Here is a 26,301-nt window from a genome sequence, read left to right on the forward strand (position 1 = left end):
ATATTTATTTATTGTTCCTCAACAACTTGATATATATTATCATCTTCAATTATGAAATTTGAATATTTGTTATCTAATACACCTTTGGACAGGGAAAACATGAATAACTTACCCATTTATTATTTTATTATAACAATTACTTTTTAATTATATCTTTAGTTTTTAGTATACAATAAAAAAGGTCACACTATTTTTAATTATTATAAACAATGATTAATTAACACCAATACTTATAATTATTATTAATAATAATAAAATTTCTTTACGCTTGAATTTTACCTTTATTAATATAACTCATTTTTATTGTTTTACTCTTCAAAATGTGTTATTTTAAATTTAATTAATTACTCACAATAAAAAAATTAGTGACATGAAATCACAACACTTATTTATTTTATAACTATTTTTATGATCTTATTTCTTATAATGTAATAATATCTATATTTTAATAATTATGATAAAAATTATTATTTTTTATTTTTCGTTATCTATGTAATTTTAAAGGAGATTTTATATATAACTTTTCTAATTTTATTTTTTTAAGTGATTATTTTAGGCCCACGAAGTTAAAAGACCCATATATAAACTTCCATATACTCGCATTCTCTATTTGTATCAGCGAAACCAATCTCCCCGTTAAAGGAAGGTGACATCAAATTCAATCCCTAGAACTTGAAATCCAATGACTACCGCCGCTCGACCTACGTGGGCACCTGCAAAAGGTGGCAACGAACAAGGTGGTACTCGAATTTTCGGTCCCTCACAAAAGTACTCTTCTAGGGACATCGCATCGCACACCACTCTTAAGCCCAGGTATGCTTTTATTTTTTCCTAATCTTGTTAAGTTTTTCCCCAATTTTGTTTTTCGTGTATTTATTCCACATCAAATTGAACACAAATAATCTTTTCAACAAATTCATATTCTTAAATTTGGAGAAAAAACAACTTCTAGTGAGATGTAGTTTAGGGTTTTTCAAATTATGTCTAAGGAGTTACAATTAGCAATCGGGGAAATCGAAAAGAAACCCAACAGTGGCAGTTTAATCATAGTGCGGAAGGGGAAATCGCAGTAGGGAAGGAACAACGGAGAAATCGCAGTGGGGAGGAACAAAGGTAAATCGCAGTGGGGAACGGAGGTATATCGCTGTGGGGAGGAACAAGGGTAAATTGCAGAGGAAGAATAGCGAAGAAGGAGATTTCGCGATGAGTGTCGTGAACGGAAAAAGGAGATGCGAAGAGGAGAGACGCCGTGAAATGTGTTAACGGGGAACCTTATTGCAAGATTTCTCTTTTTTTTTTTCATTTTCACAAGTCAAACATCAGAGAGAGGAGTTGTTTAACAACCTGTGGCTGAGCTTGCCAACACGGTCCTAAACTCGCAAGTTCGGCTGAGTTCATTAGAAAACAATTCTATTACCAAGTTAACTCAGAAAGGGTAGTAAGCTCGTTAACTAATGCGATTTTACGAGTTAAATGGCGACTTTGATAACTGATATGGCTTGGAGTAACCCTTCTATGTGGTTGCCTTAATAATAACCATGCATGTAGTGGTGCTTAAATTTAAAATTATATTCTGTTCCTATGTATGATTGAAATGTTCATATTTCTTTTTCTTCCTTTTTTTTCTCACTTTTCTGTTCTTAAACGATTAAGAAGCTTTATTGCTCTATACTTGGGATTGATGTTGTACATTATCATGTTGGAAAACATGCTGTTTTACTTGTACAAATGTTGTAGTTTCCTCGCTAGTAATTGTAATTCGACCTTTCCAGGAAAGAAGGGCAGGACACACAAGATGAGTTAAAAAGAAGGAACCTGCGTGACGAACTGGAAGATCGTGAACGGAGACATTTTTCATCAAAAAATAAATCTTACGGTAGGGAAATCAATGTGCAATGTTTCTATACATTTCTATTTGCTGCATTTGAATTGCATCAATTCTGTCAGATGCAATTTTTTTTTTGTTTTATCGCTAGTTGTAACTGTTCGATTATATTCTATTCTCTGACAGATGACAGGGATCATGGAAAGGGTAGTCATCTGTTTTTGGAAGGTATTCTATTTACGCATTTACTAAAATACTTTGCACATAGCCTTCTATCTAAAAATGGAGGAGAAGAAATGAGAAGGGAATAACCATAATTGTATTTTGTCTTTATCTTGACAGGATCAAGGAGAGAAATTGAAGACCACATTGTTGCTCGTAGTGTTGACGCAGATGATTCTGATGTTGAAGTTAAAAGTGATGACGAGAGGTTTGTAATTTAGCATGAACCTTTTGTTTAGAAGTATCAAATGTTCATTTAGTGTGTAGTTTGTATTTACATGCAATTGATTTGTCTCAACATTGAAGAATATAAAAATGCCTGTGCAGAAATATTTATAACAATAGAAAGATTTTTATAGTGTTACATCCATGAGAATATAATTGTATTTACATGCAATTAATTAGGTTTTACAAAGCAAATAAGGTTCATTATTTTATATAGGCAGGTTAAACTAGATAGACCGTTCATGTGCATGCATTAGCAGATGAGCATAGACAAGCATGCTATTGTTTTTCCGCAATTCGGCACTTTGACATGTAATGTGATGACATGAGATAGCATGCAGTCCAGCCTTTTCGCATTTCAAGTCACGTCCGATGAGCCATTGGATATAATTTGGTTTTGGTGACGCTGTTTTTTCTGACTCTTTAATGATTTCCATTTCATTACTAATGATCTTTTTCTAGCGGACACTTTTGTGTTAGATTAATTTTGCCAGGAAATGTAGGAGTAGTGTAATTGGTTTTCTAGAAAGATGTGAGATATTTGGACGGAAACAAGTGATTTAACTTTATTGCTGTTTTCCCCTGTCTCTTGGTGCATTTGGAAATTATCTATTTGTAATTTTATTGGTATTTGAAGTTAAATTCTTATATCAAAATTCGTAATCGGACAAATGTCAACACTTATTAATAATGTTAGTATGTTCTAATCTTTCCTTGTCATTCTCAGTGACGATGATGACGACGAGGAAGATGACACTGAAGCATTGCTAGCTGAGCTTGAACAGATAAAGAAGGAAAGAGCAGAGGAAAAACTACGCAAGGTCTTATATCTTCTTTTATTCTTCCTAGCTTTGTTCATGTGATGTCATTGAAGCTTTCCATATGGGGGGAACTTGAACTGCTCTGTACACTGTATTATCTTTCTAGTATAGTTGTTACTTCACTTTGTTTGAAAGGAGGGTGAGTGGATTACAGTGGCCTTCGTCCCTTCCCCTCCTGTAATTCAATTGGATCTTAATGAAAAACAGGTTGTTGTCAGGCCTCAATAAGCTGTTGAGCTCATAACATCTTTCACTTTAACAACTTATACATTGGTTGCTAAGTGGTTCCATGACGTTAGATTGGTAAGTTGTGAATTGCCCTTGTGTACAAAAATAAAAATTGCAAATGTTTCTGCAGGAACGACAGCAGCAGGAGGAAGAACTTAAAGTGAAGGAGGCAGAGCTTCTGCGTGGAAACCCACTGCTGAATAATCCAACTTCTTTCAATGTGAAAAGAAGGTTCAACTATAGACATTCCTCAATCTGCCTGCTAAAACAAAAAAATGACACTTTTTACTGTTAACCCTGTTGGTTTGGCTCCTTGATCTAAGTTGTTGGTTTTGTGTGGTTTTTTGCGTAGGTGGGATGATGATGTGGTGTTTAAGAACCAAGCCCGTGGTGAAACCAAAATAGCTAAGCGATTCATCAATGATACCATCAGGAATGATTTTCATAGGAAATTTCTGCATAAATACATGAAGTAAGTCCATGTGCGAGAAGTCGGAGTTGTCTGGACACAACATGTCTAAATGTATGATTCAACTATGATGGATATATATCTTAAACGTATTTCAACGTGGTATTCGTAGTTGCTGTAACTTCCGTATTAATGCCAGCTGGGTTTGAGAGTCATACTATAAAAATATTATCCAGTGTCTTCGTTGTTGTGTAATTCATTTACCTCCTGCATATCTGTCATTGGCATTGCAAAGTCAATATTTTAAGATTTTCCATTCGGAAACTTATTTGTTCAACGCAAACTCACGCAGCAAATTTTATTACCCGTTCAAACATTTATATTTCAGTAGCTAATTGGAAAATGTTGTATTGTAAAGTCTATTATTTCTTAGTGGTGCGGATTTATTACAATTTATTATTTCAATTCACTTCTCCTGGATTTATTTAGTGCTTAAATTAAAATGGGTATCACAATTTAGCATAAATCTTATAAATCAATATTTTAAAAAATTACCACAATTCATGCATACCTAATAAATGTTTCTGTTGGGCACAATACTATGAGAAAACACAGAAGAGTAATTATAAATTATAAGTTATAAATATATTCATAATATCTAGGGTATTCAAGTTTTGATGAAAATTATATCCATAAATTTATGTTATTTAATATATACACTTGCCTTTGGTGTAGTATTGTAACACATTTACGTATTGGTTTAATTATAACTAACTTTATTTTATAACTGGAATAAGAGTCCACATTTCTTATTTTTGTCTATTGGTGTATTAAGTGTTAAATATTTATTTGCGTAATAGTGCGAAAGATACAGATGTGTCATCCATATTTATTTTTTCTAACAAAAAAATCAACACCTTTTTTACTTTAAAGACTACTGAACTATATGAATACTAATAACAGATGCAAAAAATAATAATTTCATGAAAAATTAGAGAAACAACATAGCACATGTTTAGAATGTCAACAAAAAAATATAAATTTTATTATTATTGTATGAAACGCATAAAATACAATATCACGTTGTTCATAGATATAAATATAAAATTCAAAGAAAACATATTATTTATCTACAATTACTATTGTTCTATGATCTATTTTTTTACAAATTTAGAAATCAAATAAAAAATAATATTTTAATATGTACTCAAACATATACAGAAAACATAACTCATTGCGAAAAATATTATAAATATAATCATTTTAATATATATACATATATATATATATATATATATATATATATATATATATATATATATAACATAATGTAATAACTCATATCTATATTGACTTTTGTGAATACATACCCACCCCATACCATATCATAGAAGCAGATATTAATTACATATATTAACTGAGACACTCATAGAGTGTCATATCTGTTATAAACTTGCACTTAAATAGGCATAGTTTAAACTGAATTCAATATTTCAATGTGATATAACTGAATTCCTTTCATGGTCAAAATGCAAAGAGTTTATTAAGAAGTTAAAACCAAAATAATCTTGGGTCCTTGTACTAAAAAAAAAAACAGACAGAGACATCACAGTTTATAATTTGTAACATTAATTTTCTTGGGTGGGAAAGTGTTTATGTCGGTCTTTTTTTAATTTATGTGCACTGAATATATTGAATGTAAAGTGTGGCAGGATAATCACTCAGTGTATTTATATCTCATTTCTTCCACTTCATACAAAGTCAAAATTTATCCAAAAGCTTAGCTCCATGTACTATGGTTTACAAAATTGCCTGACTATACAATCCAATATCTATGTTAATTTTTAGTCCCTTAAAATATTTAGTTATACTGTGAAAATCTTATTTTGCATTTAAGTATCTATAGGAGTCTATCCATAATTAGACATCTAAATTTGATCCTACCACTAAAGATAGATTCAATCTTATCTGCTTCGTCCTCGTTCAAAAGTCAACTAAAAAAACCTATAAAAAAAAGCTTATACGATTAAAATATATATATATATATAAGTTGTAGGAGCAAAGATCAACTCATGAGTATTTTTTAGTATAAAAGATCTTCCTTGAAATAAATTGCTTAACAAAAAATCTTTTATAAACATCCAAAACACCTCCTCAATTTAAATTTAAACTCATGTTAATACGAATAAAGTTTGATCGAGTATAAGTTAACTTAGGTAGTAATTTAAATAAAATAATATTTTTTTTTGTTAAATTAACTTTACTGAAATTTTAAGGTCACCATATGTCAATGTATTAATTTCTTTCTTTATTCTAAGTTTCTTTATTTAATTTCACTTTTTTCTCTCTTTTTTTAAACTTTTTCGATTCTTTATTGTCGTTATATCTCCACATAAAATTACTTAAAAAAGAGAAAGAAATAATATTTTTTTCCAAACTTCTCTGTTCCTTTGTATCGTTATATCCTCACATAAAACAATAATAATACTTTGATACACGTTAGTATATTCATTTGATATTATCTTTATTATTTTTTAAAAATATAAAAAATCAATTTTTTATAATTATTTTATCATTGTATTATTATCAAATAAATGTAAAAATACATTATCTACTTACTCCATATAAAAATATAAAAAAATAATATGTTGGCCGGTGATATTTTTAATGTCATTAATTTTAATATAACGGAATAAATTAAGTTAACTTCATCTAAAAAAAATTAAAATTCAATTAAATAAAAAATTACAAAAATAAATAAATTATATACATATAGAAATAAATTACTGATTAAGTTTTTTTTTAAGACAATCTCATCTATCCAAGTCAACCCAAATTCCCTTCGTTAGAATTTGTGGGCTTTATCTTTAATTGGGATTTTGACGTTTTGTCATCCAAAGAGGAAACTAGTTCAAAAATACATCAAAATCAAATATCAGCACCACTTGAATTTGATTGAGCGACGAAGTATTTTAGACAATGCAATTTGCCAAATTTCAGTGCATATATATTATATGTTACGTTTGGTATAATAAACAGCTTAGGAGATATTGTGGGCTACTATAAATGCAAGTGTTTGATATTACTTTTAAATTTATAAAGGGTATTCCATTTTCTATTATTAGAGATTATTATGTGACACGTAATTAAATATAATAATTTTTTTTAAGTTTAAAAGTTTCATTTTATATTATTCTTGTGAATAACAATTTTGAATTTGTAATTACATAATAATTTCTCATTAAAGATGGTGGAAAATGAAAAAGGAAATCCACAATAAGATTTCTTTATATATAAAAGAAAAAGAAAAGTTAAGATTTCTTGGAATCCATTCACTATTTTTTTTTCTGCAAATAAAGTTAAGTATATAACGTAGTTTTGTTATTTGTTGTTTCATGAACTCCATCTGCAACAAGTTGTAGATAAGATTCCAGTCTTTTGTTAAATCTAAAGAGTTTTTTTTTCACTTTTAATTCTTCTCACAGACTTTTTGTGAATTTGTGGCATCTTTTTGTAAAGAAAGTGCCAATAATACTTTTGATACATCCTTATCTAAAATCCAAAGCAAGAGTGAAAAGTGACAAGCAAAGGGAAAGTGTTGATAACATTTATACTGTTCGGTCTCACTAACCTGTACCGCTCGGTTGTATTGATTCAGCTCACAAGTCTCTTGACCGATCGTTCCATCTTGTGCTGATTCTCTATACCGTTCGGTCTAGTTTACGTGAACCGATCAGTTGTATTGATTCAACGTACAAGTCACTTGACCGATCGTTCCATCTTGTGCTGATTCTCTACACCGTTCGGTCTAGTTTACGTGAACCGATCGGTTGTATTGATTCAGTGTACAAGTCACTGTACTCTGCTCGGCCTCTCTTACCTAGACCGTTCGGTTTACTGTTTGACCTGTTTTTTCTATTATTCTGCTACTATCTCATTCTCTATATATTTCTTCTCTTGTACCACTTTGACACATATCAATAAACCTCCCTTCTTTCTCTGCCACCTTTTCTCTGGCTTCTCTCTTCTCTTTTCTCTTCCCTTTTAGCCTTTTCTTTTCATTATTGTATTGAAAATCTATGATGGTATCAGAAGAAATTTTTGCTGCTCTCTGATTTCTGCACCACTGTTCTTGTTTCTTTTCCCTGTAATGGCTACCATTGACACACATCCACCTATCTCTAACCCTACACATTCATATCTTTATCTTCATCCAAATGAAAACCCAGCCATATCCCTCGTTTCTCCCGTTCTCAACACCGCAAACTATCATTCATGGAGCAAATCTTTTGTCACAGCTCTTTTTGTAAAGAACAAGGTAGAATTCATTCTTGGATCAGCCCCTCAACCCGCCAAGACTGATGCTTCGTTTCCGGCCTGGTTTCGGTGGAACAACATGGTAGTTTCCTGGCTTCTGCATTTTGTCTCTACTGACATTCGTGAAAGCATTATTTGGATGGATCACGCTTTCGATATATGGAATTATTTGAATAACCGCTTTGCTCAAGGTGATCTTGCAAGGATATCCACTCTACAACTGGAAGTCGCTACATTGTCCCAAGGCCAGCTTTCTGTTACAGAATTTTTCACGAAACTGAGAGTTCTCTGGGATGAGATAGATAGCTTCCGCCCAGATCCCGTTTGTACTTGCAAGCCCAAATGTTCTTGTGCAGTTTCTTCAATTCTTTCCCAATGAAAACATGAAGATCGTGCCATGCAACTTTTACGAGGTTTAAATGATCACTAACTAATATACAATCTCATGTTCTTCTTCTTGACCATATTTCTCCCGTTTCAAAATTTTTTTCTCTTGTTATTCAACAAGAACGCCAATTAATGACTGATCATATTACTGCATCTGTTAAAGCTACTTCTTTGTCTAATTTCTCTTCTTCAACGAATGCTTCTACTTCTGTCACTTGCACCTATTGCAATCGGGTCGACCACCAAGAAAATACCTGTTTTAAAAAACATGGTTTCCCCAATCATGATAACTGAAGTGTTAAAACCACAAATAACAACACTCGTAAGGTCTACACATATTGCCACAAAACTAGACATACCATAGATGTTTGCTTCAACAAACACGGTTATCCTCCTGGCCACAAGTTTTTCAACAACAAACCCGGCCAAATTCACAATACTATTTCATCTTCTTATGCTGATAGTCAACCGAACCATCTTCTGCCGAACGGCTTGGACCAAGAACGCCCTTCTGCCGAGACCTTTCAACTCACGCCTCAACAATATCAAGTTCTTGCTCAGTTGTTCAAAAAATCTGAGTCCAACTTTTCTAATGTGTACATTAACCAAGTTAGAACAGTTTCTACAAACACTTCTCCAGGTAATATTGTTTTGATTTTTCAAGTACACTCTGGTAATATCTGGCTACTTGATTCTGGTGCCACTGACCACGTTTGTATTTCTTTAAAATTTTTTACTTCTTATCAAAAGATTACTCTCATTCCAATAACTTTACCTAATGGCAAAATCATACATGCTCATTACAAGGGTACTGTTCGGTTAAACACTAAAATCAATCTTTCTAATGTGCTATATGTTCCTGATTTTTCATTCAATATTATCTATGTTTCACAACTTATAGGAAAATTAAACTGTCAATTAATTTTTTCCCCTTCTGGCTGCATTGTGCAGGACATACAAATTCAAGAGAAGATTGGTTTGATTAGACATCACAATGGCTTATATCTCTTTGACTCATCTGCTTGTACAAATAACACTAATTGTAGTCCTGTAATTTGTTCTATTCAGCATCCAAATTTATGGCATGCTCGTCTTGGACATCTATCACATACTAGGTTATAGTTTTTACAAACCAAACATGCTTACATAAAAAATGATGATACTCAAATTCCTTGTGATGCGTGCCATCGGGCCAAACAAAAGAAACTTCCTTATACTGCTAGCACATCTCATTCACTGAGTTCTTTTGATTTATTGCACATTGACACAACGGTGTAGAGAATTAGCACAAGATGGAACGATCGGTCAAGTGACCTGTGAGCTGAATCAATACAACCGAGCGATACAGGTTAGTGAGACCGAACGGTATAACTGTTATTAAGTGTGGATAAAAAGATAAAGTGATTTGTGTTCTATTCTTTTTTAAATGACTTATATTATTGATAAATATTTCATGAAACACCAAATAAGATGACTTATGAGTAGAATGCTAAACATAGCCTCACACATGTTAATAAATTGACATTAACGAGTACAATATTAAACAATCTTTTGAGAGTAGTAAAATGTAAAATTATCCATTACATATATTACAACGTTTTATTATTTTTAAGATCTCCTAACATCACTTCTTTTAAATAAAATAAATAAGGCAAGAAAACAAAAGTTATCTTATATTACATACACACAAAAAAACTACTTGTATGAAATGAATTTCATAGAAATTAAAATTTCAAGCCGTCATAGATAGTATCAAATAATAAAGAGATACCAAAAATATTAATGATGCAAACTACACTTATATAGAAATTACCCCATTACTCTTATGAGTTAGAAAATTAATATGATTGATAAAAGTGACAAAAGTATAATACAAATTCTTATTGTCTCGTTAGCTAATTGAATATAATTCTTGTGATATTAGACATATCCTTAAATATAACATAAGAGAAGGGAATGTGAAAATTGAGAAAAACATTACCAAAAAAATGTTTTTTTATATCTCATTATAACTATATTTTACTATAAATAGTTAATTTAATAAAATAAGTATTAATATATTTGGTTTTAATATAGTAAAAAAAATATAATTTTATTACAAAAAATTTAACTTCATAAATTTTAGTTAAAGTACGTTAGTTATTAAGGTAATTAAATTTAGTAAAGTTACGTGTTTAATCTTGTTTAAAAATATTGTACAACATGATTAAAGATATATACTATTGAAATTACAAGTCATTGATGAAAAAATTAATCTATCTTCAACCATATATGAACAACTATGTATACAAAACGAAAATATGTAAAAACATATACATATTTTTTTATCTATTATGACATACTCCTTAACCATAACCAAACATATTTAAGAAGAGTTAGAGTTATATGTACAATACATATTCAAACTTTATTCATCATGGATTATTAGTGAGTTCTTAGTAGACTATGTTGATTTTAGGCCTTGTAATGGGTCAAATAGTCTAGGGTTTCTTTTGAACCTTGTATTTGAGTCTCTAGTTGTAGTGTAGGGTTTTGGACCTAAAGGAGATGAGTTCTAAGAAGACATATGGATCTAAGATAAAAACCTTTGGTTGGAGAGCAAACCTTGTATAAGCTAGTGGGCCCTTGACTAGTGAAATCAAATTGTTCTCTTTTTGTGAAACATGTGTTCTTGTCATGTGGCATGCTCTTAATTGAGAGGGTTTCTCCTTAGTAGTGGTCATGTGTCATACTTCTAACGGAGAAGATTTCTTCTTAATAGTAGTCATGTGCCATTCTTCTAATGGAGAGGATTTTATATTAGTCTCCAAGTTAGAGTATTAGGGTTTTGCTTCTACAATTTGAATATATACCTAGGATTACCTTTTGTGTCATTTTATTTAACTTAGGTTACCAAGGTTAAAGCAACCTTCTAGGTTTTCTTTAACCACCATTCCTCTTGAATTGACCCAATCTCTCTTAGAGAGTTCACCAAACACCAACATAGCATCTCCATTTGCTTGAGTCGTATATTTTAGAGGAGAAGTCACCATATTTCTATATCAAACCCACCATATGTGCACCATATTCCTATCATCATCAAACTTCTACAACCATTAACACATTTGAAATCTCTTACTTGAATCATATAGTTTGCAGGAACTTATTCTATTATCTATGAAAAAAACTTTATAAGCCTCTATTTTTTAATTTCAGTGATTATATATTTGGAAGAGAAAATTTTATAACATAATTCATCTTGAGCAATATCCAAGTAATAATGCTTTCTTGCAACTTTTTTTTTAAAGTTACTTTTTATAATTCTACTTTTATTTTACCTGTAGTCAAAAGATTATAAAAAGTTCTTAGACAAGTAAAAAAGGGAAGGGACAAGTATAAATAAACTATGCATTCATATTATAAGGAATGCTTTTCTGCATTCAATTTCTATGGATAAATTGATAACACATGTCACCGTTATATTTGTTGATACTCTGAATAATGTGATAAGCATATTCATAGTTATTTTATGACATCACTAGTGTAAAAACATCGTATAATGTTACGCGTTCAATGTCCAACCACTGAATGATCAAGGTTAAAAATGACCGGTGACATTTTTGTAAATAAATACAATTATTAGACGTCGTTTAGAATTGTAATTCGACATCAATTTGTTATATTGGGTAAATTTTGTGAAAATGTTTGGCGTGAAGGTGAAAATGTATTTACGTATGACGTCGAATTCCCTAGAATTAGACGTCAAAAGGATATAAAACGTCTAATGTCTCAGCGTTAGACATTAAAAAAGTTAGTGAATTCAATAAAAATTTGAGCGGGAGATTGAAAATTCATTCAATTTATCTTAGCGTGTGATATTCTCTTCTCTCCTCAAACTTTCCTGGAATGAAGTTTGACAACCATTGTAATTTTTCTTTCATTTATAACAAATGCATGTTAATTAACTACTTTAGGTATGATTTTTGTTTGTTTTGACCGATTATTTTCGTGTTATTGTCTTTCATAGGCGCATTATGCTTTCTCTCTCACTGATGACATTACTTTATTTCGAAGAACCCACGTTTGAAGGTTACTTTTCGTTTTCGTTTTGAATAACTTGTTTGGTTTGTTTTTTTGAACTTTTGTTGTTTTTGTTTGGTTGAACCTGTTTGTTGTTATTATTGTTTAATTGAACTTGTTTGTTGTTTGTTATTGTTTGTTATACTACACTACACTACACGTTCATAGTTCATGCTTTATAAAATATCAAAAACTGAAATTTGTTATTTTCCTGCTTTTCAGGTCTCGTTGAGTTGTAAAAAAGGTTCACAATTAATTAAAAAATATAAAAAAAATTGATTAACGTAGAATATTGACAAAATTCGACGTTAATTTGATTAACTTTAAATTGTTCTATGTTCGATGTTAATTTAATGTCTCCCGATATAACGTCAATTTCGAACGACGTGAAATACCGAAAAACAACTATATTATATGGTGTTTTTTACTAGCGCATATGTTTGATAAATGCTTTTTGTTTTAAAATATGGTTTATTTTTTCATATAAAGTTCAATTTTATTTTTTACAAGATTTTAATTTTTTATTCGGTTTTTAATCTAAGTTTATTCATCTTTTATATCTGAAATAATCTGATATTTTTTCAACCATTCCACATTCTCCTGGTGAATAATCTAACACAATGAGTCGCTTTGTTTGTTTACGCCTATTGCTTTTAAGAAAATAGGTTTTAATGAAAAACAAATAGATTTCTTTTATACATTTGTCTAATATCTTTATTTTACAAACATTTTTTGTTTGTTTTTTTAGATTTGATTTGTTGTGCCAATAAAAGGTGTTAATCACATAATAATGTATCCATTGAATTTTCAAAGTCAATTGACAATAGTGAAACATAAACACTACACGGGTCTAATGTGGAACAATCGCTGAGGGTTATGTTTATCTAAATTTCAATAAGAAAGATACACTTTGAGAACTTCACACTACCAATCATTGAAACAATGAAAATTTATGGAGTCTAAAATAAAAACATACAAAACTGAATAAAGGCAGAAAGTTATCAATTTTTCTAGACACACAATACTCTGTCTAAATTATTAAATATTAAAAAAAACTGAGTAATTTTTATATTAATTAAAAACTGTAGTTAAAGTCATTTGGTTTTACTAGTCGCGTTTATAAAATAATTTTTTAAACATCTTTCATTACACAAGAAATAAGAAAACGTGACTAAAAGTTTTAATTAATGGAAAATTAGTTTTCGTATTAATTAGGGCGAAAATAGTTAAAATTTATTTTCATAAGATTTGCGATTACTATAACAACTTTATGAAAAATTATAAAGGCTTCTCCACTTGGAGAGACTAACTTGTTGGGTTTCTCAAAAGTAGAAAATAATATTGTATATCCAAAATAGCCAACCCAATTTTAGGTCATCGGGAAAATAAAGAAAAACATAGTCACCTTAGACTTTTTTCAATGACTATTGTATATCCGAGAAAACGATATTCTACACAGCAAGTTTCTGTCTCTTTCTCAGATATAAAAAATAAAATAGGTTGGGATATATAATTTAATTTACGTACACAATATTTTTGAACTTTTTTATGCCCACTAAAACATGTTAAATTCTCCAACTATTGATTTCTTGTTCTTGTGTATGCATTTTTTAATTCTTACTTGTAATATCTAACTAATAGTTTTATACACATGTTCAGATAAAAATAAACTTTGCTAAATTAATTTCATGGAAGTATATAAAAAGGGTTTTATTTTGTACCTTGTTGAATTTTCTTAGTTTTTCATCAGCAAAAGAAATCAAAAGGTAAAAAACGTGGTATACCTAAGTACACATGAGATGTGTGTGATATGAAGCGGGTAGCTAAAATTCAAAGTCAATATCTACTCATGTATATTGAAGTCTGAATTCACAAATTATTGTTCAGAGCGAAGAAGATTCTCAATGATGCTGACTAAAGGAGTATGGAATGTTTATACTAATACGACATCGTATAATAATACAGAATTAAGAAAAATACTATATATATACACTTTTTTTTATTACTTTCGACATTAAAGTATTTAGCGATTAATTAACTAATGATTGTTTGAAATAAATATTTATAGGTTTGACAAGGGCATGAGGTCACAAATTATTATTCTTTTGTTTCACGATCACACATCCTTCTGACTTTATCTCCGAACTCATCTGAATAAATAACTTAAAATCTTGTCATAGATATATCTATATTTTGTATTTATCATTTTCATTATCATCATATATATTTTATATTATAAAATAAAGAAAATGTCGAGGAAAAACTTGAAGCTATCTTTTATTAAACGTATAGTTAGGAAACAATTTTAAAGTGATTTCTTTTATCGATTCATCTAAGTTGACTCTAAAAGTATTTTTTTTAATATTATCTTCTTATTAAAGAAAGCATTAATTATTAAATCATGTGAGGTCAAATATCCTCTTGAATGATCATATAGTTCGTGCTATTCTAGTTCTGGTCCTATCCCATGAGGGTGTTATCTTATGTACTCATTTAAAAATGAGATACACTTAAATATGAGAGTGGGAAGAAGTCTTTGTTTTATTATTGCAATTATATAATCCAAGTGAATGAAAACAATGGGTAATGCAAGTAACACATTTTAAACTAATGAATATAAATCTTATGTAACATAAACCAACGTATTACAAAGTAATAGAAGTAGTGTATTATGATAATTAAGAATTCATAAGAATAAACATTCAGCGTGCTGTTGTTAGCTTCTGGCATGAAACAAAATCAGGTTTTGGGCGAAAGTTCCTAAATCCAAATGCGAAGGTGTAATTTGGAACGTTAGTAAATAATGTCAGATATCAATTTGTCACTTCCTTACCAATAGCATAATAATAACCGTACCAAAATATTTCTTTTTTGTTATACGTGTAGTTTGCACACCAATTATTAACATAATGTTCCAATGCACTCAAATGTATATTAGATATTTTATTTTTTCATTTAAAATATCACTTGTATTAATTTTAATATGTTGGTATTTTGGTTATGAGATCAAGTAAGGTTATATATTTGTTGAGTTCTCTGCATTCAAGTGTTTGTTTTTTATTTGGTTTAATCAAGCTAAGAAATTATATGTATAAAATACTCTCATATATTAAAGTCAATAAAAATTTGACAAACTCAATAATAAATACATTATAAATTTAATTTTTTATTTTATTATCTTGAATTTGTATTTGTAAATTTTAAAATAAATTTCAAATTATCATCATTTTAAACACGGTTTAATTGATAATGATTATAATTTAACTTAAATTAATTATTATAAAGTTTAATTGTTGTTTAAATATGACTTAAGATTCAATCGCCTGATCTCAAAGTATTTTTAATAGATGGTTCTCATGGTATGGACCAATCTTAGAGTGATCAAACCACCATAAGGTTAAGTTAGTATTAATAACAATTATGATAGTTAAGTTGGGGACAACAATGATACGTTGAATTTGTTTCTTAAATGTTAGGCCGGACCGACCAAACGGGGAATTAATTTCCTGAGGCCACTTGGTGAGTTCAATTACTTGGGACAGCTGTACGGACTTCAAATAATTTTTTATTTCCTAAATAAAAACTATAAAATTTATCCACTTAACAAATGGTGGTAAGATTGAGATTTTTTAGTTTTGCATAGACATTATTTATTTTTTGCTACTTACACCTCATACTGCCAGGTTATTTTTTAAGAACTGGTCGGTTAATTTTAGTGTGTTTATTTTTTAATCTAAAAATAAGAATATAAAGTATATATATTTTTTATTCAGAAATGAATGCAAACAAAATATCGTTGAATACATAAGTAATCAACTCCAAAACTAAAGCGTTTTGACAGCCAGACATTTCGAAATAATGATATTAAGCAATTTAAGTGATATGTTTTTATGAAACGTTTCTAAGAGATTGTCATGCTTTACGAACATATTTAACATAAAATAAATGTCATTATAAAACAAATGATAATAATGTAAACTGTTCTATGTAGATTTCTTTTACCACTCTTTCTAAGTAACTACAAATAGTCTTGAATATAAGTTTTAAAATCATTATTGTAAAGTGGTTATAAATTTTTGTGATTATAAAATAATATATTTTTTAAAAAAGTAAAGCTTTTTTTTTTCAAAATTATAATATGTAATGTGTTCAAAGAATTCAAATCACCTGTCAGTCTTTGGTGTCATATTTATTATTTAATAGATATTATTTAATGAATGCATGTGCATCAGTAAAACTACATGTTTAAAGAATTAGTATTAATTATTTCCTTTATGACTTGCTAATATTTTTCATTATTCATTCTATATATTGCTTGAATTCTATATATTGCTTGAGTTTAGTAAATATGTCATAACATTATAAGTAAATAAATTTATACTCATAATCAATAAAAAATATTTATATATATTTTAAATTAAATATTAGATAGACCAAATAATACTTGTGTTCTTCTTGATCAAGTGTTAAAGTGAGTTTTGATATGTAGATCAATTTGTTAAAATGGAGTGGATTGAGTTGAAATTTATAATATGTCGATTTGTTTTGGTCTAATTTATCTATTTTGTCAAAGTAACATATCAAAGGTCGATCAACCTTTTATTGACCTGCTAACCTGTTTTTATTTTATTTATTTCTTAGTTTAGAAAATTAAATTTAATTAATTAAAAAGTTTGAATTTCTTATATTGTATTTTTATAAATGTGTAAATATGCATTATTATTATTATTATAACTTAAATCTTCAACCTATAAATTAAGTTCTAATTATTAGTTATTGTAAAATAATTTAATATGTAAATAGATAATCATTTAAATTTATCTAATTAAAAATAATAATTAATCAATTAAAATTTTATAAAATATTTATATGATTAAATATGTTTTAAATATTTATAAATATATACACAAATAAATTTTAAAAATTAAAAATTAAAAATGTGGCAGACCAGCCCGTTAACCCATTATGTGGTAGGACAAATTGTTATTTATGGGGTATTGTTTTTTAGTGGTGGACTAATTCGACGTGTTTGATAGGTTAGACCAACTCATTTGCCACCCATATTTTCTAGTATTATACTTATATAATTTTAATCCTCATTTTTTAATAATGCCAATCATGTTATTCAAATTTTTAAAACATTAGGTATTTAAAATAATACTTAGATATTTAAAATAATACTTAGATATTTAAAATATAAGTTAAAAATTTGGTGTTAGCTATATATTACAATATGAAAAGATATTATGGGTATGATTAAAATATGAAATACTAAAATTCAACAATTACAATAGTTAAATTTATGATAAAAAAAATGTTTTAATATAAAGTCTGTCGAATGACACAATTATCACTGTATCTAAAGTATTGTTCGGGGTAGAGTATTGAACTCCCAGTTTCATCTTTAAAAAATGTATCGAAAAAATGAACAAAAAATATATTTTAATATATCTATTTATTTATAACTTAAAAAGATCTATAAATACATATTATTAAAAAAATATAATAATCAGATAACTACTGCTTTTATATATTCATTTATCCTCTTGGTAACGTAAGCCTAAAGAAATTTTAGAAAAAAATCTCTCCTTCTTAACTTTTCAAAATTCCATTATACACAAACAATAAAGTGAGTTCGCTTCATAAACTACTGGACCAGATACCAGAAACTTGAGAATGATAATTTATAATTAAAAACATTATGTTATAAGGTGATATAACCTTATTATTTAGTGACATTAAAATATTAATAAAGACATTAGAAGTTAATAATTATATATGAGGGAGAGAGAAAAGATTGGTTCGGTGTGTGTGATAGGAGTGTGTGAGAGGTACCACTCAAAAGCTGCTTCCTCCTTCTTTCTCTCTACACATAACAGAGCTTCTTTCCCTCTTTTGCCCCCCAAACTGACCAAGACTATTCAGCCATCTCACTTTTCAACACGTTCAAAGTGAACCGAAGAGGTCCACTACAGCACAGCTTTTTCAGTTCTTATATAAACACACACCACCACCTTCAATCGAGAGTTAATTTACCTGTTTATCTAATTTGGGGATGGCGTGGGGAAAGAAGAAGCGTTGCTCAAGTAACGGAGGTTTGATGAGATTGTTGGTGGTGATGGCGGTGTTGTTATCGGGATTGTGGTGTGTGTCCTGTGAGAGAGAGAAAGAGAAAGAGACAGAGAAAAGCAGAAGGAACGCGTACGCCACCATGATGTACGTAGGTACGCCCAGAGACTACGAATTCTACGTAGCTATACGCGTACTCCTGAAATCGCTGGCCACGCTCGACGCTCAAGCCGATCGCGTTGTCATTGCTTCTCTCGATGTCCCTCCTCGCTGGATTCGAGCTCTGTAAGTCCCACTCAATAATAATGTTTTTTAATTATTTAGTTTTGGTTTTACTTTATCTGCGTCTTCTTGTGCTCTGCTTGCAACTGAAGAAATGGTGTGGAAAATGAAATGGGTTTGGGTAGGGTTGAGAAATTGGGAGCGTCAATTGGGTTTGCGGTGTAGTCTAGCTAGTACAGTGACAGCGCACAATGTTATAATGGCTTTTAGGGTCTGAACGTCCACGTCCAAAGCCCTTCAAAATCCAAAACCTGGCTCCACACACTCACTTTCTGCATCCCAAACCTTTTTTTTAACATAATACAAATTCCTAAATATAAGATTTCATTAAAATCTTTTATGAACCTTCTTATTCAACATAATATAAGATTTTTAGTGCACGTCTTTCAACTGTTTGTTAAAAGTTCATCAGACTTTTATTTCTAACCGTGCTTTTTGGTATTATTTGTTTCTTAGTCTTTTGTAAGAAGTGTTTTCACCTGGTTTATATAACGTAGTATTTTTTACAGAGAAATAGGTATATTTTTAAAACGTTCACGAAAAAAAAGTAGCTATCAGCAATTTCATTATATCTGAGATTTTTTTAATGGAATGACAAGATAAGGGTATTGTTTGCCCTTGTTTTGTCATGGAGTTGTAAGTTGTCACATGACACGTGATTTGTTGTGTTGTGTTGTGTGTTTGGGATTGCGCGTGAAGTTCAAGGGCGTTTGACGATTGTATCAACGTCCTTGAGAAATGGGATGGTTCTTTCGCGTCTTGTTCCTATTTGGTCATTGTTTCTTGCGGTCGGCAAATGCTTTTCTAAATAACTGAATTTTTTTCTTTACACTCTCTTCTTTAATAGATCAAACTTATGTGCCTCCCATTCTTCATTCTTTATTTGGTATCATCTACTTATAATGAAATTTCAGTTATAAATTACTGCAACTTTTTAAGCAAATAAAAAATAATCAAAACATGTTTAAAAAACTATATTTAAACTTAGTCTGTTGTGCTGTTTACTTTGCAATATTTTGTAAAGATTTTTATTTTATTAAAAGAATTATCCGTTTCTCGAGAAATAAAATTAATTTAATAAAAAATATGAAATAGAAAAATATGAGATAAATAACGTGTGTGTATATATATATATATATATATATATATATATTATTTTCCTAACAACATATGTACATTATTAAAGTGTGATACGTAATTTTTGTAATTAATATTTTCGGACATTTCTTTTGACGAGTTATAGTTCACATTTGTTTTGTTGAAAATTATAAATACTTTAGTACAGCATCTATAGAGGGACATTTAATGTTTTATTTGAAGAAATTAATTCTCTGGAAAAACAAAAATTCCTCCTTCTATCACACCGTGCAGTTTTAGTCTTAACAAAATACATTTGTTTGAAGTATTATTTTTAAAAAGTTGTGTTTAAATTTCTCTTAAAGTACCATATTTATTAAAAAAAAAAAGTAAGTTATTCTAGTTAACTTATTTTCAAAAGTGCCTTATTTATTTTAGTAGGAAAAACTGCTAAGGAAATTTAAACTCATTGTGTAAACGAGGGAGCAAGTTTTTGTTTGTTAATGTAATAAACTTTTTTTTAATCATACATTTATTGGAAAGTACTTAAGGCACTCTATTTAATATTTATTTATTTGAAAAGAAATACAAGTACTATTTTTAATGAAAAGAAAATATTTTTCATTTCTTACTTATTTTAGGAAGCATGTTTTATGGCATTTTATGTCAAATCCAATTGTCATATTTTCTTTTACATTATTTACCAAATCAATTACTTTTTTCTTTTTACTTTTTAATCAATCTAAACTTTTTTTTTGTTTTGTTTCAGTATTAACTAAAATGACTAATGATAAACTATAATACTGAAACAAATTTCAGTTTACTAATTTTATTTTTATTAATAATTAGGTTTATACCGAATTCAAGTTTATTTTTATAATTAAAAACTTTAATAACTAATACTATAATGAATGTTTAAAATTTAACTTAATTTGATCTTTTTAAAATAGGCATATTAATAAATATCGTTTAGCCCTGATGGAGAAAGTAGATTTTTTTTTTAATAAAATTAATTACTATTTAATCAAGAATGGCTCTGACGATCTTTGATCTACAAAGTTCTACTCATTTTAGTAGATTAAGCTAATATTTAAATTTTTAAAAAGTGAAGTCTGTCTGTTGCATATTTGTAGAAGAATGAGTATTCAAATGGTAGTAATTAATAAAATATAAAATATTTAAGATTTAATTTTATAATGATATTTTAAATGATAGTATTAAAAATTAAATCATTGAATATTTAAGATTTAATTTTATAATGATAAAAAATAATAAATATATTAAATTGCTCATGGTGCAAAGGAAAATAGTTTTTGAATTTTGTTAACATTAGTTTGTTAAAGTTAATTCAAAGTACATAAAAATATTTTAAAAACTATTGAGAAACTTATTTTTATTAAAAATATATAATAAACATTTTTATCAATAAATTTTTTTTTACTTAAAAAAAAATTGACGTCACCAAAACTGATAGTAAAAGCAGTACTATTTATTATGTCGATTCTAACAAGCTCTGTTTTTTAAGAGAAACTATTTTAAGGTGTTTTTCTTTTTTCAAATTTTTACATATTAAAGGTATTTGGATTTTACTGTCCATAATTTGGGTGTTTTGAAATGTCCACTTAAATAGGCATTTACAGATATATTGCATTTCAATGTGTTTGAAATAATTTATTTATCCTTAAAAATTCATTTGTCTTGTTTAAGTTTACTTTATCATGGAATTTTAAGTTAGATGTGTCATTTAGTCTTGCACAATTATGAGGAAAGCATTTAGGACATTTGTTTTTAAAAGAAATAGGTGCACCAATCACTTATCGTTCATTTCAATGGTTAAAACAAAAGCACCCTTCTTGTCATAGTATTCTTTTTCTCTAATTGTGTCGTGGTCGTGCCACGTCGTTTGCAGTGGAATTCATTGCACAAAATTTGGCTATTTCTTAATATTATCACTAATGTAATCATGCATTATTGTATTTGTCGTTCACACCAATATATTCTCTATTAATGTTTTTTAATGAAAAATTAGTTTCAATTTATAATTAGTATTCTTAAAATACGTATCAGAAAATTCGCATCAACCTTAAAAATTTAAACGAGAGTTTGATTTTATAACTTTATCTCCTTTAAGTTTAGGATCCTCCTTTGTTTTTGCATTGTCCCATGTAATTTTGTTCATGTTAAAAATCGATATCTTAATAAATAAAAATTACAAGTATTTATATTCTTCGATAATTTTTAATCCAAGTCCATTCAAGCTGATTTATTTAGGTAGTATTCGTTTCATTGGGTTGAGTATTAAATAATTATAAAATAAAAATAGTAAAAAGGGAGGAGTACAAAAAAAAAATATGTCTCAAAAGTTAAAACGAAAATATAAATAAAGTATTAAAAATAGATAAATATATTTTTATATTAGTGTTAAATAGTCAAGTGATATTAGAGAGATATTTGAGCGGATCCAATTAATTTGGATTTATCAATTCTAAAATTGAAGTATCTCGTTGGTTGGGTCAATTCCCCAGTGGCCACTTATAGCTTCCAAGAAAAAAGATAACAATGCCATAATGAAAAAAATGATGTTACTTGGTAAGCCTCAAATGAATAAAACGTTAAGCTTGATATACTACTATTCACAATAGATATTCTTATTATATTCCATAATTATGATGAGTACAGTTGCTTGAAGATAACTGGCATTAAAAATTAGAGTTGTGCTACATGAAACTGATGGCTAGGGTTTTAGACGGTGGTGTGTAGTGGTCCCTACGATCATGTAGAAATAAATATTGGAGGCTTAAAATAAATGAGGAAGATAGTTTTTGTGTGTATGAACAATAACTGAGGGTTGTTTGTTATTGGTGTGTTGTCCAGTGAAAAGGAAGATGGTGCGAAAGTAGTGAGAGTGGAAAATCTGGAGAACCCATATAAGCATCAAGACAATTTTGACAAGAGATTCAAGTTATCGTTGAACAAACTGTACGCGTGGAGCTTAGTGGAGTATGACAGGGTTGTGATGTTGGACGCAGACAACCTCTTCCTTCACAACACGGACGAGTTGTTTCAATGTGGACAGTTCTGTGCGGTCTTTATCAATCCTTGTGTGTTCCACACGGGCCTTTTCGTCCTGCAGGTACAATTTCACCATCTACGAAACTGCGATATAACTCCAAACTTTCCATAATTATTCCCACATTTTTTTTTAACTGTATATAGATGCCATAAAAGAGCGTTATAGTTTCTTTTTACATTAATACTAGTATGTATGATAAATTTATCAATTTCTATCATAATCACTTTATAAATTATCATTATAGTCTCATTACACGACCGTCTATAAAATTACTCAAATCTTAACTAATTTTTTAATAGTGTTTTTATGTTTAATAGCATAGTTTTGTTAGGACAAAAAAGGTATAATAACAAGTTGTACGATTAGTTTTCTCAAGAGTGTGTATTACCACCTCCAAACTAATCTTAATCATTTAGATTTTTTTATTGACTATCTTTAGAGCTCTGGTTAAGAAGCATTACATACATTTTGTTGATGCAATAAAAAAATCACCTTTGTTTCTTAGGTTGTCAAATTATTTAAGTCTAGATTGATTAGGCTCATTTGAAAGCATTTAAATTTAATAGATCACATGTCAGTTAGGGAATATCTGTGGTGGATCCAATAAGTTAAGTGTACTGTATGCTAGTCTTAACTCAAAACGTTATTTATGTGAAAAAAATGATCATCTAAGATTATCTGTGTTGTACTGTTTGATATTTGCAGCCATCAATGGCCGTGTTCAAGGACATGGTTCATGAATTAGAAAATGGGAGAGAAAATCCTGATGGTGCAGACCAGGGTTTCATAGCTAGCTATTTCCCAGAGTTGCTTGATAAGCCAATGTTTTATCCACCATCTAATGGGACCAGGCTTGATGGAACATATAGGCTTCCTTTAGGTTATCAGATGGATGCTTCTTACTATTGTAAGTATGTATATATTACAAACAAAAAGGAATGTTCATCGTTTACTTTTTGAAACTTCACTCCTGAAAACTTGATGCATGCTAATACCATTTCTTACATGTTCAGATCTTAAACTTCGCTGGAGCATACCCTGTGGACCAAACAGTGTGATCACATTCCCAGGGGCACCATGGTTGAAGCCATGGTATTGGTGGTCCTGGCCTGTCCTGCCATTGGGCATCCAGTGGCATGATAAACGTCGTCAAACTTTGGGGTAAGATTGGATTTCATTTCAAATTTTCAGACTTCATAGATGATTCTGTTCCTTTTCTTTTTTACATTTTTTCTAGGACCACTTTGATTTCTTGCACATCATTTGAGCTTATTTTAATGATAACATTCCACTCAAATATGAACCATCGTAACAATTGGCGTATTATTTAGAGCAGTTATGGTGCGGAGATGGCGGTGATACTTATTCAATCAGCAATATATTTGGGCATAATAGCAATGACACGTTTTGCAAGGCCAAGCCTCTCAAAGTTGTGCTATAGGCGCTCTGACAAGAGCATCAGCTTGGTGCAGAACACTCTGAAATTGGTGGCATTGTGGAGCATCCTTGCTGCTTACACGACACCCTTCTTCATTATTCCTCACACAGTTCATCCTTTGTTAGGATGGCCAATCTACTTGCTTGGTGTCTTTGCATTGTGCTCAGTTGCAATCAATGCCTTTCTGCTTCCCATGTTGCCAGTTTTGATGCCTTGGTTTGGAATTGTTGGTGTCTTGATGGTCATGGCTTTTCCTTGGTATTCAGATGGGGTAGTGAGAGCATTGTGCGTTTTTGGTTATGCATTCTGTGCTGCACCATTTGTGTGGGCATCTATGACTAGGATAATGATAGGGCTTCACCAGTCCCTAGAAAGGGAAGCTTTTCTGCCAAGAATAGGAGGAGAATCTTCGCCCCCTTCTTGGTTTAACAAGTTATATTGAACTGTCAAATTGGTCATGCTACAATGCTTGGGACATAGATGAAAGTTCAATGAAAAATTAAAGGGGAGAAAGTGCCATGGATTCAGCTCCATCAAGATGTTTGTTATGGTTGAAATTATATGCATTCTATTCTTTTGGAGGCAGAAGGTCATGTTGCACTTACTACCAGCGGCAGCTAGTGTGTGTATATAAAGATTGTTTTGCTATTTTTCTCATACTGTAACAATTGCACTGTTGGTTCGTGTAATCAAATTTTTAACATTTACTCAATCTCTTGTTCATATTACATATAACTTAGAGAGCAACATAATATAGTGGGAGAGAACATAATCTTAGGAGTTACTTTAGTATGTTTCAATCAGAATTCAAATTTCATGTGCACACCTCATGTCACACAAGTTCTCATCATGTTGACGAGAGAGGTAACTTGGGAGATGGATAATAACAATTTTAAATGAATATTTTATTTCTCTTTTATAATTTTTATTATATAAATAATAATATTTTGGACAAAATATAATTACACATCATCGTATTTTTTTTTTCAACTATTATTTATATTTTAAAATATGTTTTATAGAATTTTATTACGTTTCTTTTATACAAGTATAATAATTATAAAATATTTAATACCTTTTTTAAAATTTACTGTTAATAATATCCGTACAGTGTATATTATAATCAAGATAAATGTTCTTTAGCATGTGAAATTGATGAGCACCATTCTCATATTAAGCCTTTAAAAATATATTGTTTACTTATTATTTAAAAATTATTTTTTCATGTCTCAAAAATTACTGATTTAATTAATGTTTGGAAAAGTATATATATATATATAAAAAAGAAATTTGCCCAATAACTGAGATAAAAAAAAAGTTCTACAGGCCGAGGGAGCCCAAAGATGGGTCCAGTTATAGCATGAAGAAATAAATGGGCCTAAACTTTAAAATTACAGCTTGGCATTTGGATCGAGTTTGACTTAAGAACTCTAGGAGTGTTGCTCCCTCCACCACCAGTGCATGCTCTCTGCATCTCAAATTCTCTTATTTTCAAAATTATCATTAGGTTAAAGGTTTATATTTTTTTACTTTTACCACGAATTTTTAATTTATTTCTCAAACTCTAATTTTACTTCATTCATATTCCTGCAGCAGCCGCACCCTCACCCCATGTCAACTCAATCTTCTTCTACTTAGTTATATCTAATTTGACAGATTCGTTAGTCATTATGTTATCGATTGAGTATCTGAAAAAATATTGTAGTATATTTTTTTATATCATTGGATATCCACATATATATTTTATATTTTTAATTTTAAAAAAATAAAATATAAACTTAACTTTTTTAGAAATTAAATTTAAATGAATTGCAACAAAATATAAATTCTAAAAATTTAATCTCTTACAAAATAAATTCAATTTTATAG

At 29.4% G+C, this 26,301-nt stretch overlaps 2 protein-coding genes across 2 annotated transcripts; both read left to right on the forward strand.

Annotated features, from left to right (window-relative positions):
• The first annotated feature begins 599 nt into the window (after nt 1–599).
• On the forward strand, nt 600–4,067 carry LOC108339248 (uncharacterized). The gene is made up of 7 exons (XM_017576410.2): nt 600–813; nt 1,773–1,876; nt 2,012–2,053; nt 2,168–2,255; nt 3,000–3,093; nt 3,452–3,552; nt 3,674–4,067. The coding sequence occupies exons 1-7, from the start codon at nt 683–685 to the stop codon at nt 3,795–3,797; spliced, it is 684 nt and encodes a 227-aa protein (XP_017431899.1). The 5' UTR covers nt 600–682; the 3' UTR covers nt 3,798–4,067.
• Nucleotides 4,068–18,285: 14,218 nt separating this feature from the next.
• LOC108323865 (putative glucuronosyltransferase PGSIP8) lies at nt 18,286–25,144 on the forward strand. The gene is made up of 5 exons (XM_017556666.2): nt 18,286–18,847; nt 22,796–23,054; nt 23,700–23,901; nt 24,008–24,155; nt 24,331–25,144. Exons 1-5 carry the CDS (start codon nt 18,549–18,551, stop codon nt 24,872–24,874), a joined length of 1,452 nt encoding a protein of 483 aa, XP_017412155.1. The 5' UTR covers nt 18,286–18,548; the 3' UTR covers nt 24,875–25,144.
• Nucleotides 25,145–26,301: the final 1,157 nt, after the last annotated feature.

Source organism: Vigna angularis, chromosome 1 (assembly GCF_016808095.1).
Source record: "Vigna angularis cultivar LongXiaoDou No.4 chromosome 1, ASM1680809v1, whole genome shotgun sequence".
Taxonomy (NCBI): Eukaryota; Viridiplantae; Streptophyta; class Magnoliopsida; order Fabales; family Fabaceae; genus Vigna; species Vigna angularis.